We start from the raw sequence: 15940 nt of genomic DNA, 5'->3' as shown, positions 1-15940 counted from the left end.
GATAAAGAAGTCGTGGTACATATATTCAGTGGAATATTACTCAGCCATAAAAAAGAATGAAATAGTGCCATTTGCAGCAACATGGGTGGACCAAGAGATTGTCATACTAAGTGAAGTAAGTCAGACAGAGAAAGACAAATATCATATGATATCACTCATATTTGGAATCTAATTTAAAAAAATGATACAAATGAACTTATTTACAAAACAGAAACAGTCTTACGGATATCGGAAAAAAACTTAATGGCTACCAAAGGGGAAACGTGGTGAGGGTGAGGGATAAATCAGGAGCTTGGGAATAACATATACACACTACTATATATGAGATAGATAACCAACAAGGACCTACTGTATAGCACAGGGAACTCTACTCAATATTCTGTGATAACCTATATAAGAATCTGAAAAAATGAATATATGTATATGTATAACTGAATCACTTTGCTGTACACCTGAAACTAACACAGTATTGTAAATCAACTCTACTCCAATAAAAAAAATTTTTTTGTTTTTGGCTACACCACGTGGCTTGTGGAATCTTATTCCCCAACCAGGGATCAAACCCAAGCCCTCAGCAGTGAGAGCGTGGACCCCTAACCACTGGACTTCCAGGGCAGTCCCAACTATACTCCAATAAAACTTTTTTTGAAAATGAACCATTTCAGCAAGTCCTGAAATAAAGGAAAATTAATTTCATTTCGTAAAAAAAAAAAATGCGGGAGCTTAATTTAGATCTGGGCATTAGGGCATAAGGGTTATGCATGTACGTCATGGGTTCAAATCCCAGCTTAGCCACTTAGTAACGGCTCGACCCGGGGCAGGTCAGTTAACCTCTCTGAGCTTCATTTTCCTCCTCTGTAAAAGGGGGATGTCAGGATTCATGGAGGATAGAGTGGGTTGCCATAGTTACTTAATTTTTCTTTTGAACCTTGTAGAGCGTAGAATTGTATCCCCTAAAAACATACATTTAAATCCTAACCCGCGTTAGCTGGGAACGGGACCTTGTTTGGAAAGAGGGTCTTTGCAGATGTAATTAGTTAAGATGAGGTCATACTGGAGTGGGGTGGCCCCAAACCCAGCGACTGGTGTCCTTGTAAGAAAAGGGACATTTGGATACAGGCATACACACGCACACAGACACCATGTGAAGACACAGGCAGAGCTTAGGGTGACGCTTCTGCCAACCAAGGATGCCAAGGATGGGCAGCAACTCCAGAAGCTGGAAGAGGCGGGAAGGATCCTCGCTTGAGCCTTCAGAGGGAGCAGGGCCCTGCCTGCCAAAGCCTTGATTTTGGACTTCCCGTCTCCGTCTCCAGAATGTGAGAGAAGAAATTTCTGTTGTTTTAAGCCACCCAGTTTGTGGTTATTTGTGACAGCGGTGCCAGGAAAGGAACACAAACCTCTTTCCACCAGGTGGCAGAAAGCAAACCTCAATCAATTCTGAGTAATTTGATAAATTCGCTTTTCCTGGGGCCAGGCTAAGTTCAAGGAGATTCACGTGGTGGCTGAGTGGGGACAGCTGGGGGCACTGGGCCCTTGAGCAGCTCCCAGCCCGGCCAGCGTCTCTGGAGGGTCCCTGTCCTGCTGCTTCCTGGTCATTCATCTGTTGCCTGGACACGAGGGCTGTTTACCTACAGGCTTCTTCAGCTTCCCCCTCACTCCTGTCACTTGGCTATGGTCTGTGGCCCACGAGGCCCACTGGGAGGTTCTGGGGATGGGGGAGAGAATTTGGGGGGTTGAAACCTGTCACTACCTCCCAGCTGTCACCTCCCTGAGGTCACTCCACAGGCCCCTCTCCACCCTGGGCTCTCTCTTGAGCCCTCTGCCTGGTCTACACCCAACCCAGGTGACCCTGTGGCCTCTGGGCATCCAGGTCTGAGGTCTCTGGGGGTGAGCCCAGGGAATTCCAAAGCTTTGGAAATGCAAACTGTTTTCCTCTCAAACTTTCATCCAGACCTTGGATTTCCAAAGTAAACCACAGCGACTTGAGAGCCAAGAAGGAAATCTTTGCTTCCTTCTCTCCTAGCTGCTGTGTCATCCATCCCCTTCCTGAGGGCTCAGGGAGGTTGCTTCTCTGCCCGCCAGGCTGGAGCAAGCGGGGGACAGTTAAAGGAAGAAGCAGGGGTGAGCCCACACCAGCCAAAGGGCCAACTATCACCCCAGCCCCAGGTGCGGGGGGCTTTCCACGAGTGAGGATGAAATGGCTGCTATAAAACGGCTCCCATTTCTACAAGGACCTAGGAATTTCTCTTTTTTAAGAACCTCAGATCTATGAAACTAATACAACATTGTATATCAATTATACTCCAATATAAAATAAAAATTAAAAGAAAAAAAGAGACTCTCAGATCTGCACTGACCAGCAGAACTTTCTAAGATGATGGGAATGTTCTAGATCTGCAGTGCGGACAGTTAGGTGTGGATACTAAGCAATTGAAATTCATTTGGTCAGTGGCCCCCAGGAACTGAGGTTTAAATTTTATTTAATTGTAATTCATTTTAATTTAAATAAGCCACAGGTACCCAGTGGATACAGTAGAAGACAAGATAGCCTCGGATAAACTGGTATGTCCAGCTGACTGTCTACAAACAGGGAGAGGGGCAATTAGCAGTCTGGACCATAAATAAAATACACTTCCATTAAGGGCCAGTGGAGGGATTGTGGGTGAAAACCTTTATTTGTGGCTCGTACATGGCAGCCCTCACTTTGTCCTCCATAGACAAGCCACAAAACCCAATTTGTGTGTTTACATCATAACCTCTGGGGGCTACGCATCCAAAGATCTGAACCCTCAGTCACCCGTTTCCTTCCATCCTCCCCCCATGGCAAAGCACAGACTTGGGTGGGGGGAAAGAGAGAGTGCTCTGGTTGTGTGGATCCCGAGCCAGCATACCCACCCAAGTGCCTGTGACCAGGTGCGAGCAAGTGGGAGAATCCCGTCACCATTCGGTGAATTTTGAACACAGCAGGGTATAGGGCCATGGAGATTACGAGATTAGCTCCAACAGAAGCCAGATTTGGAGAAAAATAAGAAAGGGGGGATGGAGGCCTCCCTGAGGTGCTAACCTCTGTACCAGAGCCGAAGGTGAGGGATCCAGCCAGTGGCAGTCAGGGGACAGATTCTCCCCGGCCCAGGAAGGAACAGCCAGTGCCAATGTTCTGGGGTTGACCTCTCACCCCCAGACTCTGATCTGACCACTTCCCATCTCAAGCAGGCATTTCACACCAAAACAGGACTCCTGAATCCCTCCACATACACCCCACCACTTATCTCTGAGGTACCCTAAGCCTAGAGTAGGCACTACGCTTCCCTCCTTGGCCTTGAACCTGGAAAAACTGTACCAGCCTCAAGGCCTTTGCAGTTCCAGCTTTTTAGTCTCAGATTTCTCAGAGTCTCGGTCCCCGGGCTTGAAGGGCAGCTGGGAAAATTCAGATAAGATGCACAGCCCCGGGCTTGGCTCCTAGGAAGCCTGGATAAAAGGGAGCCATTGAGTTTTCCCCAAGAAAGGGGACTGAAGCTTCGTTTGCATTGCACGTTATTTAATACTGAGGAAAAGGTTCTTAGTCCAGATCTAAGGATTGGAGTGAGAGTGCAGAAGACTCCCCCCATCCCCACCCCCAGCCCCGAGCCACTCCTGGGCAAGACGAAAAATTGACAAGGCTTCTCACCAAACAAGGCAAATACACACCGCCCAGTTCCTCCTCAAGTTGCACCCTCTGACTCCAAGCCCCTTGCCCTTCTAAATATCCTCATCCCTGCCTGGATCCCAACCTGCCTGCGACTCTGCACGCTGCCCTTCCCCGCAGCGGGACCGCAAGGGTTAAGCGGCGGCGCCCCGCGCGCTGATTGACAGCCCGGCCAGAGGCTGGGGAGAGCCGACCAATCACCGACGGCGACCGCGGCCCACGTGGGCAAGCGGCCTCGCGATTGGTCGGCACTACCAGCGGCCGCCCGCGGAGCCCGAGCCCACGTGCAGCTGCTGCTAGTTCACTGACCAGCTTCGCGTTGCAGGTGGCGGCGGGGCGGGGCCGGGGCGGGGCGGGGCGGGGCCCGATGGGTCAATTGGCCCCCGGGGATGGGGGGACGTGCTTCCTGTCAGCCTGAACTTGGCTGATCCCGCGGCTTCCTCCTCGTTCCTCCTGGGCCACCATCCTAAGGGAGGCGGGTAGGCCTGCCAGTCTCCCGGAGGGCCCCATGGTCCCTGGGCTGGGGAGGAGCCTAGAGGGGAGCTGAGGGGCAGAAGCGAAGTAAAGAAGGGGCTTGGTGCCGCAGGAATGATTGGGGGTAGAGAGACGTCTCTTTCCTCCTGAGAAATTTCTCCGAATTCACCTGGCCAACTCTTACTCATCCTTCAAAACCCCTTTCCAAATGATGTTCTCCCGTGCTTTAGGAAATTGTCTCAAAACTAAGGTTGAGCTTTGATATCCTTCTCTGGGGTACCTCCAGCCCTGACTGCTCCTGTCAGGGAGTATGTTTGGCACCGTACGGCGCCCCCCACCTCATAGGGTGAGGCCCCAGGGGGTCCCCACCACTAATCAGCACAGCTGGAAGCACCAGAGTGATGAATGAAAGAACAGAGGATGTAGGGAATGCAGTGGGGTGCTGGCAGTCAGGGAGGGGTTTGGGGGCCCGGGACTGAGTCCTGGAGGAGAGAAGACCAAGGTGGGTGGTGCTGGAGGCCGAGGGTGGGGTGGGGCTAGTTCTGTCCTCTGCTACTGCCCAGCCTTCTGCACTCAGGATCTGACATCCCCTCTTTACTTTTACAGTCCCTGGCTAAAGTCCTTGTGACTCCAGCCTGAAGACTGACTTCTTGGGGCCATCTCAGCCCCCACGGGCACCCTCAAAGGATGGTGAGGCATTATCCCCTGGGGGAGGGGGCAAGAGGCTCAAATCTTGTTCTCCTGCTCCTGAGGGACGGACGTGGGCCGGCTGGCCAGGCCTTCAGCTGGGGACAGTAACCCATCATACTTTAAGGCCTTTCTTTTTAAACTTATTATTACCCAGGTGATAAAACATAGGGCTACATCACCTACTCAGTTACTATTTTATAAGCAAAAGTCCCTCTCTGCGCCTCCCCACCCGCCATTACTTCCCAGGGAAAACCATTTCTATCAGTTTAGGCCAGGGGCAGGCAAGCTTCTGTAAAGGGCCAGAGAGTAAATATTTTCATCTTTAGGCCAAAAATCAAGATGGAAGATACCCTGTGGGTACTTAAGTAATAAGAGAGAAAGCAAACTACCCTCAGGCCTCAGGAGGCCCCACCTCACCCTCTTTGGGGCTGATGACCTGACGGCACGGATACGAGGAGGCTGTGGGTTTTCTTCATCCCTCCTTCGACCTCTCCAGGCTCATCCTGAGGCCGGCTACTATCAGAACGCCCTGGATCAGCTCAAGCAGCACTTCCCCAGGTGAGGGCGATTCTCGGGGGCTGGAGGCCCCGCTGGGGCCCTAAGTCCCACCGAGGGAAAGAATCCCATCCTTGTCTCCATGGCCCAAAAGACAGGACCAGTGCCGGTGGGGGGCGGGGAGGGGGGGAGGAGCCATATTGAAGGCTGAAGCAAAAGGAAAGGAAAGCCAGTAATACCGATCCTGGCTTTCATTTAAATTTTTGATTTTGTTGTTGTTCAGTGTGAATTTGCTTGCATTCAATTACGTTTTTTTAAAATACCGCATTAAAATCATATTCGTCTTGGCGCCTTCTTCAATGTGGCACCTGGAAGGGACTAGCTCACTTGCCAGAACTGCCCTGATGGGAGGCTGGGGGCAGGGCTCATTCTGGGGAAGGGTCTTGAGGCCTCCTCTTGCAGCGGGTTTGTCTTCCCTGGCAGGTTCCCCACTCACTTGACGACACAGATGGACAGCGCTTACTACTTGGTGAGCCCCGGCCCGGGAAGCCCCGCCCTCTCCGGGAAGCCCCGCCCCTACTCTCCCCACCACCACCACCACCACCAGGCAGCCCCTCAGGAGCCTCCTGGAAAGGCTGTTGAGTTTGGCCTCAGGATCCGGGTTTGGGGGCACCCTCTCCTCTACTTACTTTGCTTATTTTAGGCAAGTGAGTTAACCCAGTGAGCAACAACTTCATGTGAGTTTTTCTTAATTAATAAAAACCTTGCTGTGAAAACAAGTAATTCTGTATTTAAATTAAGGAGAAGTTTCTTCAGCCCACGGTTGATGAGTTAGGGGTACAGCACGTGATGGGAGTCCCTGCCCTTCAGGAATGTATATTCTAGTGTGTGCTGTCTTCTGGAACTTTCCACAAAGATAAGAATGTTCTCTATCAACAGGGTCCAATATGGCACCCGCCAGCCACATGTGGCTACTGAGCTCCTGTAAGGAGCTGAATTTTAATTGACTGAAAGTTAAAGAGCCACGTTTGACTAGTGGCTACCCCATAGGACCCGGCAGCTCTAAGGGAAGGAGAGAGACAAATAAGCAAATAGAGAAACAAGATTCACAAAATGTAAGTGCTTGAAAGAAAATAGAAGGTGAAGCGGTGAAAGTGAGTCAAGATTTTGAGCTAAGGTAGTCAGGAAGGGCTTCTTGAACGTGAGACACAGTGACACCATGTCTCACTGTGTCTCACGTTCACAGTGAGACATGGAAGATAAGGAGTTCCTGCCACCCTAGAGAGAACAGGGAAGGCTGTTTCAGGCAGAGGGCACAGCCCGTGCAAAGGTCCTGGGGCAGGATCGGGCCTTATGTGTTGGAGGAACAGCCAGGAGGCCTGTGTGTCTGGAGCAGAGTGAGCGAGGGGGAGAGAGGGAGGAGGGGAGGGCAGGGAGGGAGCAAGGGCAGGTTGTGCCCCTCTTTGACCTCCACTTCATACCTAGAATGAAAACCAGGGGTCTCCCTAATTACTTCCTACTCTGAGTATGGTAGGCAGTATCCCATTTGATGAGAGCAGGGACCAGAGAGATAGCATGACTTGCCCAGGGTCATACAGCTGGGGAGAAACATGCACAGCATTCAGTTCTGCACTCTTGCCCACTTCCATTGACCACCTCCCAGTGTGACCGCTGTTGTTCCTTTGCAGTTCCAGGAGATCCGGCAGGGGGTCCAGGAACATCACAAGCAGGTGAATGGGCCTTGTGGGCCGCGGAGGTGGACTTGAGCTTTTCCCCCTGAGGGAGGTGGGAGCCCTGGAGGGCTGGGGACAGAGGGGGCGGGGCCCAAAGTGGAATCCCCAGGGTATCAGTGGATCCCCCACGTCTCAGGAGTGCATCTCTGGTCCTGAGCCTCTTCCCTCCTGTCCTGCTCGCTGGTCCCCGTGTGCCTGGAGGAGGCCAGGGGCCTGTCAGCACATCGCAGGTTAGTTGCCTGTGCTAGGAAGGGGCTTTTATGTGCCAGGCATGGCCGGATGCGGTCTCCATGTGTCTGAGGTTCCCAAGGGCCTGGCTCACACTCGGGGGTGGGGGGAGGGACAGGCCTGCACTGGGGGCCCAGCTCCCAGCACGGGGAGCCTTGCCCAGGCTGAGCATGGCGTCCACCCCGCCTGTCCTCCTGCCACCTGGCCCCTTTCTCCTGGGTGCTGGCAGGACTTTCTGCCTGTGCCAGATGTGACTGGCAGAGGGCCAGGGCTGTGTCTGCGACTTAGTGGGGCCTGGGGTGGGTAGCTCAGGGAACAGGGAAAGACAGATCCAGAGGCGGGGGTGGGGTGGGGCAGGAAGCAACCAGAACACGGTTATTCATTCAACAGATATTTATCCATCACCTCCTTGCCAAGTGCAGTTGTAGGCGCCAGGGAAATAGCAAAGGAGAACACAGACAAACCGCTGCCCTTGGGGTGAGAGGAGCTTGGTAAACAGAAGTGTCAGATGGTGAGGGCTGGGCAAGGCGGGGGTGGAATTGAGCAGCCCCAAGGCCACGTGGGGGGAACCAAGGTGGGAATGGGTTACAATTCAGGGTGGTCAGGGAAGGCTCGCTGAGAAGGTGACATTTGGGCAAACTCTTGAAGGAGATCAGAGAGGGAGTGTAGATATCTGGAAGGAGTAGACCAGGCAGAGGGCACAGCCTGTGCAAAGGCCCTGGGGCAGGACCAGGCCTGGTTCATTGGAGGAACAGCCAGGAGGCCCGTGTGTCTGGAGCAGGGTGAGCGAGGGGGAGAGAGGGAGGAGGGGAGGGCGGGGAGGGGTCGCGGCAGGTTGTGCAGGGCCTTGTGGGCCCCAGGGAGGACTCTGGCTTTTACCCCCAGGGAGGTGGGACCCTGGAGGGCTGTGGGCAGAGGAGGGGCGGGTCCTGACTCAGGTGCTCACTCGCGCCCTCTGGTGGCTGCTTTGGGGAGGATGGATATTTGGGGGCCAGGATGGGAGTTGGGGTCCAGTTGGACCATCCAGGTGCGGGAGGCTGGTCACCGAGACAGTTTGGTGGTGAGAAGCAGTCAGAGTGTGGATGTGTCAGGAAACTGACAGCATGTGCTGAGTATCAAGACATAAGGGGAGGAATTCCTTGGTGGTGCAGTGGTTAGGACTCCGTACTTCCACTGCAGGGGACACAGGTTCGATGATCCCTGGTCGGGGCAGTTCTGCATGCCATGAGGTGCTGCCAAAAAAAATAAATAAGATGTAAGGGGATGAGGAGGACCCAGGAGGGTCGCCCCTAAGCACCGTCCTCCCCCAACAGAAGGCCCCAGGTGGTGATCCCTAGCTGACTTGTGGTTTCACAGGGACCACCTCCCCCTCCCCCGTTTCCTGTTCCTCGTTTCCCAGCCTCCTTGCTGTGTATTTAAAATCCTGAGCAGCAGCAGCGGCAACGCCCCCGGCTCCGCAGCCCGCCTGCACACAGCTCTCCCCAGGGAGGACCCGCATGCAGGCAGGGGGCAGCAGCACTTTTCATGCTGAGTGCATTAAAGTGTCAGTAAATTGCGCATTAACGAGCCAGGGAGGATTGGGGAAGGCTCCCCTGGGCCTCGTGCTGCTGGGAGGCCCAGCTGGGGAATCCATCGCCTGCTACCCTAGGAGGCAGCCACCTGGAGCGCCCAGAGCTCAGGGAGGGGGTCCTCCATTCCAGCCTCTCCCTCCACCATCCTGCTCGCCCCCCACCCCAACCAGCGAGGGGCAGGGGGTGGGACCAGGCTGCCAGTGGAGGCAGGGAAACACTGCTGGGCCCCAGGTGTCCTGACTTTAGGAAATTGACTTTGATGCTCTGAGCCTCAGTTTTCTCATCTGCAGAACGGAAACGCCAGTGGTGCCCGTTCAACAGAACTGACAGCCACAGGCCTTATGCCACGTTCCTTAGCAATTATTTCTTCCTGTGAATCACAATATTTCCCCAGGATTTTGGAATTCGCTCTGGGCCAGACAGCTTCCTGGCATCCACCGTGGAGGTGCATGTGCATTCGGAAGGCCCACGGCACTGCCTCCAAAGCCAAAGGCCCAAGACTAAATCCGTGTCACCCTCTGTGGTAGCCACGGGACACACGTGGCTATTTACACTTTAATTGGCAATCAGGTGGCACCGTCCACGTTTCAAGTATTCAACCTTAGCTGGCAGGTCTAGAACATTCCTCATATCACTGTATTTAGTCCATCTGGACTAAATATAGCTGCACATTCCCGTAGAGCCCCTTATCGGGCCGAGAAGGTGGGTCTCCTCGCAGCGAATTCCTGGCAGTACTGGCAGGTCGTGTCTTGCGTGGTCTGTGTCCTCAGCTGGCTGCCAGGCACATTCTAGGTTCGTGCCTCGCCGTCTCCTCTGGCAGCCCCCAGCCCCATGTGGGACAGGAGGGATCGCATTTTTAATTAAACTTAACTTTATATTTAAATAGTGACCTGCAGCCAGTAGCCGCTGTGCAGGGAGGTTCAGTCTTGAGGAAGGAGAGGTTAAACACAAATCTGGTACCCGGGCCAGATAAATGCTCTTGAGAAAAGCAGTAGGACGTGTCATAGGAGGGAGCCTGTCCTAAAGGAACAGATGGGCAGCCTGCTGGGAGGGAGAAAAAGAAAATTTAGGGTGCCTTCCATGACCACAGAAACTGTTCACTTAAATCTGGAATCGGTAGCAGCCACGTGGCTTGATTTTAAATATAAAATAAGTGACCCTCCCACCAGGGCCCCTAACATCCCCATCGCCAGCCCTGCTCCCCAAGAGGTAACCATTGGTTTCTTAGGATCTTTGCAATGTTTCAGCAGCTTCAAATGTCATCCCCATAAGGGGGACATGTGTACACACGGCCTTGCTTCTTGAAGCCATTTTAAGCAAGGGGGTGGCATTCAGGCTTTTGTTTCCAAACACCCCAAGAAAAGCAGCTGGGATGTGAACCCAGATCTGACTTGACTTGCGACCATATTATACTGGTGACGGGTCATTAGGGCTCAATTTTGTCACCCGCCGCCAAGGGTGGCCTCTGGGTACCGAGAGCTTGCTTTTTGCTAGGTGATCATGAATCCACCCAAAAACGTTCAAGGGAGGTGGTGTAACCTCACTTTGTGAACAGGGAAACTGGCTTGTAAGAAGGTATTCGCACCCAGGGCTGTCCTCTAATGAAGCTTTAGCCGGGATGACGTTCCCCTTCCAGGCAGAAAACTTCCTACAGATAGTGGAGACCTGCAGCCAATCCCTGGGCTTCCAGCTGGGGGAGGTAGGTTCCTGGGTCCTTGAGTAGGGTGGGGATAGGCTTGGGGCAAAGGGTGCATCCTCATGTCCCTCACGACCCTGTGCTTACAGCACCAGGGAAACCAAGAGTTCCCCAGTGAGCAGCCCAACCGGGAGCCCCAGCGCCCAGAGGCCAAGACCCCACAGCCCTCTGGTCTCCAGGGGCCAGACTTCGAAGACATCATGGCCACGAGGTCATCCGACTGGCTCCAGCAGACCCCCGGAGTGGACACAGTCCACCAGCTAGACACGTGGCCATCCTGGGACTCGGAGCCCCGGTTTTGGCAGGATGTTCTGACAGAGCAGCTCTGGCAGATTTTTACTGGGACCCAGGAGCGCCCAAGACGCAGGAGTGAGTCTCCCTGAGGGTGAGGGGAAGTGGGGAATCAGGCCGCCTGGAGGGACAGCACCGGTTGAACTGGCTTCTCCCCCTCATCCCCTTCTGTTGTCATAGCGACAGAGCAGGCGCCAGGCCAGGTAAGTAACTGGAATCCTCGGTACCTGGAAGGGTGGGCTTTGCCCTGGCTGGGCCCCCTGGCTTTGACCTCTAGATGCCTGTGGGATTGGCATGCCTCCCCCACCCTCAGCCCTTGGATACCCTCAGAGGACCTGAGCCTGTCTGCAGCTCTGCCTGGATGGGAGGATGGGACTTCAGGCAGTTGGAGCATCCTGTCCACACTGCCTGGGCCCGCCTGCCATGTTCCAGTTCTCAGACCAACCCTGGTCAGGTCCTTTGGTCTGAACTGATCTCCCCAATTCCCACGGGCAGGAAAGCCAGGAGCCAGCACCACGATACTTGGGAGTGAAACTGCCCCCCAAGGACACTTTGGGTAATCCTGGTGGGAGGAGGGCAGTCCGCCCTGGGGGAGGGGAGCCACGCCTGCCACTGATCCACTCTTGTCTCTGCCCAGTTCTCAGCCCAGCTACGCCCTCCCCCAGCTCCTCTGAGGGCTCCCGAAAGGGAAGCACAGGACTGGGCACTGTAGGAGAGGGGGTGTTCTCCCACATGGCCCAGGTGAGATCCCCGCACCCCACACAAAGGCTGGGGGGGCTGGGGCGGGAGGAGAATGTGGCTCAGCTGTGACCTCATCCACCCGCAGGAGCTTCCTGTAAAAACCTATCAATTTCTGAAGCCCATGTAAGTATGTCCCAACCTTGTGGTCTGAGGCTAAGGGAGCCCAGATGTAGGGGTGAGAAGGCTTCCTGGAGGAAGGGACATAATGGTTAGGACCTTGAAGGATGAGTAGGAGTTTGCTGGGATAGGGCAAAACATGTCAGGCAGAAGGGAGCAGTGTTTGGTCATGGGAGAAGGAGAATACTTGGAGGGGTGTGGGTAGAACCTGGGGGGATATAGAGTGCCGTGGAGAAATGAGGCCTGAGAGAACCCAAAATCTGACAAAGAACGAAGCCCCTCTGGGGCTTGATAGGTGCCCTGCTCCGGGCAGAGAGGCTCACAGGCGGGCTGGTGACCCTGAGGCCTCCTCTCCCAAGATGCTGGGACCCTGAGGACTTTGAAAACACGTGGAATAGGCCTGATGCTTTGCCCTGGCAGTCCAAGAAGCTGGCCGTGCCACACAGAGTGGAGAAGATACGGAGGCTGGAACATGGGGAGCCCGTGCTGGCCATGGCCGTCAGCAGCTTCACGCGGCACGCCTTCACCTGTGGCAGGGGCGGCGTCAAGGTGTGGAGCCTGGTCGGCCAGGTGGTGGAGGCCAGGTTTCCGGAGAGCTACCTGCGTGTACAGGTGAAGGTAGGGCTGGCTCTGGGGCGGAGCTTGTGGGAGCAGAGAGAGCCCCCCACCCTGCAGGGGAGGAAGCTCACCCCAGGCTCTGCCCACCCCAGACCCAGGGGGCCTACCTGCGCACCTGCTTGCTGTTCTCAAACAGCACGGCCCTGCTGACGGGCGGCCACAACCTGACCAGCGTGAGCCTGTGGGACCTGACGGCACCTTCCCTGTACGTGAGAGCAGAGCTGCCCTGTGCGGGCCTCACCTGCCAGGCCCTGGCCGCCAGCCCTGAGGACAACCTGGCCTTTGCCGGTTTCACCGATGGCAGCGTCAGGATCTGGGACCTGCGGAACCGGAGCGTGGTCAGGTGTGGCCCAGGGGTGGGCGGGGCCACCCTGAGGGCCGCTTCCCACCTGGATCCCTGAGTAGGGACCCAGCAGTCTCAAGGCCAAAGCCCCTTTCCCTAAAGAACTTTTGCATTTGAGAGTTGAAGACCCAGGTTCAAACCGTGGCTGGGTCCTTGAAGCCCAGTTGTGGTACTTCTTGTCTGCCTCAGTTTCCCCATCTGTCACCCGGGTGTGATTGGAGGGGGGTGTCCTCGGGGGCCCAAAGCTTAGAGTTTCAGCCCTGACCTCCCTTCCAATGCCTCTCCTGGCCAGGAACCTGCCGGGTCACCTGAACGGTGCCAAGAGCATCGCTGTCAAAGACCAGCACATCTGGACAGGGGGTCTGGATGCCTGCCTGCGGTGCTGGGACCTGAGGACCACTGGGGAGCCCCAGGAATACCAGTTCGAGTCTCAGGTGTGCAGCTGGGATGGGGCCTGCTTGGCCAGGTAGCAGCTGGGCTGTGGACTGAAGGAGGTGGAGGCTGGCGGGAAGGGCAGGGGTTAGTGGTACCTCAAGTCTCAGTGATGCTCTGAAGAGAGGGGTCCTTAGCTACATCCTCCCCAGTTGCCCAGATAACATTGGATGCTTTCGTACTCTGTATCAGGGGTTCCTATTCTCATTGAGTCTCTGTGATAATCCCACAAAGTAGAGAGGACCACACCCATTTTGCAGATGAGCCAGCCAAGGCCGGATATGTGAAGTTGCTTTCTGGGGGTCTCACAACCAGGAAGCGGGCAGGCAGTCGGCCCCCGGGATGGGTCCCTGTGCTCCTGCCACCTCTCGGGCCCCGCTGGGACCTGGACAATGTTTCCCTGCTGCCTTCTCCCCAGATAATGAGCCTGTCCCCCAGCCCCTGGGAGGACTGGGTGCTGGTGGGCACAGCCAACGGCCAGCAGTGGCTGCAGCCCAGCCTTGGGGGCCAGAAGCACATGGTGGGGTGTAAGGACGGCACCATCCTCGGTCTCAAGTTCTCCCCGCTGGGTGAGTGGCCAGGATCGCGGCGGGGAGTCTGCCGTGGTCCCCAGCCTCCCACGGGGCCCTGCCTCACTAAGACTGACTCCACCCAGCCCTTTCTGACCCTTCCTGACCCCCCCAAGCCCTTCATCAGCAGGAACCGCCCTGAGTGATGCTCTCCGCAGGGGTGTGAGGGAGATGGGGAGCTCCCTGTTTCCCAGATCCCCAGGGGTCCAGCCCTCAGCTGCCAGCTTTCCCTATGACCGGGCCCCCCTCTGCCTTCTCCCAGGCCAGTGGTGGGTGAGCGTGGGGACGGACAACCTGGTCAGCATCTTCAGCATGCCCATGGGGACCACAGTGGTCCAGGTACGGGGGTGGGGCAGGTGGGCGGCGTTCATTGGGCTGAGCCCGGGGTTCCAAATGCAGAGACCCCTCACCACCACCACCCAGGGACCACGTTTGAATCTATGGGCAGATGTTAAGGGCAAGGATGGGTGTACCCCGTCGCTCTGCTCCCCGACTCTTCCAGGTACCCGAGACATCCTCCATCATGTGCTGCGACGTGTCCCCCAGCAACCACCTGATCGTCACGGGGTCCAGGGACCACGCCTCCGTGTACCAGATCACATACTGAGGGCTCGCCAGGGCGGGTGGGGTGAGCACAACTGGACCTATGATCTTTGTCACGTGTAATAAAGCATTTGGAAAAAGCACGGATGCAGTGCTGCATCCTGTCCCCTGGTCGTCTTGTGGAGATTTGGAAGGGCTTTTCCAGCCTGGGTCTCTGAGCCTTTTGAGTCCACATTCCCTGAGAATCGGATCAGAGCCACTGACCCTTGCCGTCGGGGGAACTGGACGTAGAGCCCTTCTTTTTTTTTTTTTCTTTGTTTTTGGCCACACCACGCAGCATGTGGGATCTTAGTTCCCCAACCTGGGATGGAACCCGGGCCACGGCAGTGAAAGCATGAAGTCCTAACCACTGGACCGCCGGGGAGTTGCCTGGAGCCCTTCTTTCTGCTCCACTGAGCTCATCTGATGTCATGGAGAGATGTTTCCCAGCCCTGCCTGCACAGTCCCAGGGATGGGGTCCTCGGTCCTTCCCAAGTTACCTGTGTCCCGTTAGATCAGTGCTTCTCACCTGGCGGTGAGTCTAACCCCCAGGGGACACTGGGCCGTGTCTGGGGACACATGTGGTTTGTCACGACTGGGAGGGCTCCTGGCCTTGAGCAGTTGGGGGCCAGGGATGCTGCTTAACACCCCACAGTGCCTGGGACGGCCCCACAACCAAGAATCATGCAGCCAGTGTCAGCTGTGCCGCTCTGAAACCACCATTTGCTCACCCCATCCTTCTGGGATGAGCAGCGTCCCAGATGGCGTCAACGGGTCTGGTCTCCCCAACTGGAGAATTATCCTATCTCCATCCCATGCCTTCAGAAACCCCCTGGGCACGACTGTTTCCAGCAGCGACCCTGCCACCTCCCTCCAGAAGTTTCCCAGCAGCAGCCCTACTTTGCCCCCAAGCCCCCTCTAGCCCATGGTCCTCGTGGCAGCCCCTGGGAACTTCCAGAACCCAGCTCTGATGGCTTTGCCACCCCCACCGGCCTCTCCCGAAATCTGGCTCACATTTCCATGGGCTTTCTCTGCTTAAGCCTGATCTGAAGCTGAGGAGGAAACCCCACGCCCCTGCTCTCCTGACTTCCACAACGGCCAAGCTCTTTACCTCTGAGCCTTCGCACATGCTGTTCCCTCTGTTCCCAGCACATCCTTCCGCCACTCTTCCAAATGGCTGTTTCTCCTCCTTTAGCTCTTCTCTTTGCTGTCACCTCCTCTGGGACTGTGACCTCCGCTCAGCACCTGACCGTGGGCTGGGCACCGTGTGCCAGGCTCTTAGGAATTATCACGGAGTCTCAAAGGAAACATGACTGCACCCCAAATACCTTCGTGCTCTACCATATTCCCTAACGCTCTGTACGTGGGCAGGGTCTTGGGGTGAGTCTGTCCCACAGGCTGGCAGTAGAGCACATAGGTGAAGCTTTGGGGCCAAGGATGTAGAAGCAGCCCCCCTGCTACGTTGGCCTCAAAAGCTACACACTGAGGTGGCAAAGCCTCCACCTGGAGCCCTGAGTGTCTGCTTGGAGTCGAGCCCCACCCGCCACATGGGCATGGGTGAGAAATAAACATCTATCGTTTCAACCAACTGAGATCTGGGGGCTGTTTGTTACGTGGCACAATGGAAGCCACACGGCCCAAGACAACCCCCATTTCCTGTGGTCGACCCCTC

At 55.6% G+C, this 15940-nt stretch overlaps 1 protein-coding gene across 1 annotated transcript; it reads left to right on the top strand.

The window, feature by feature from the left end:
- Positions 1-10676: 10676 nt before the first annotated feature.
- On the top strand, positions 10677-14380 carry TLE6 (TLE family member 6, subcortical maternal complex member). Its single transcript, XM_049707227.1, has 8 exons — positions 10677-10944; positions 11047-11730; positions 12084-12336; positions 12435-12685; positions 12978-13119; positions 13536-13686; positions 13949-14025; positions 14189-14380. Exons 2-8 carry the CDS (start codon positions 11660-11662, stop codon positions 14291-14293), a joined length of 1050 nt encoding a protein of 349 aa, XP_049563184.1. The 5' UTR covers positions 10677-10944; positions 11047-11659; the 3' UTR covers positions 14294-14380.
- Positions 14381-15940: the final 1560 nt, after the last annotated feature.

Source organism: Orcinus orca, chromosome 3, assembly GCF_937001465.1.
Source record: "Orcinus orca chromosome 3, mOrcOrc1.1, whole genome shotgun sequence".
Classification (NCBI taxonomy): domain Eukaryota; kingdom Metazoa; phylum Chordata; class Mammalia; order Artiodactyla; family Delphinidae; genus Orcinus; species Orcinus orca.
The sequence above is the reverse complement of the archived record's forward strand: the minus strand, read 5'-3'. Positions and strand labels throughout refer to the sequence as shown.

Coding starts and splice junctions, on each gene's coding strand:
- TLE6 (XM_049707227.1), top strand. CDS start 11,660: ATGTGGCTCAGCTGTGACCTCATCCACCCGCAGGAGCTTCCTGTAAAA. Junction 13,687..13,948: donor TCTCAAGTTCTCCCCGCTGG/GTGAGTGGCCAG, acceptor GCCTTCTCCCAG/GCCAGTGGTGGGTGAGCGTG. Junction 14,026..14,188: donor TGGGGACCACAGTGGTCCAG/GTACGGGGGTGG, acceptor CGACTCTTCCAG/GTACCCGAGACATCCTCCAT.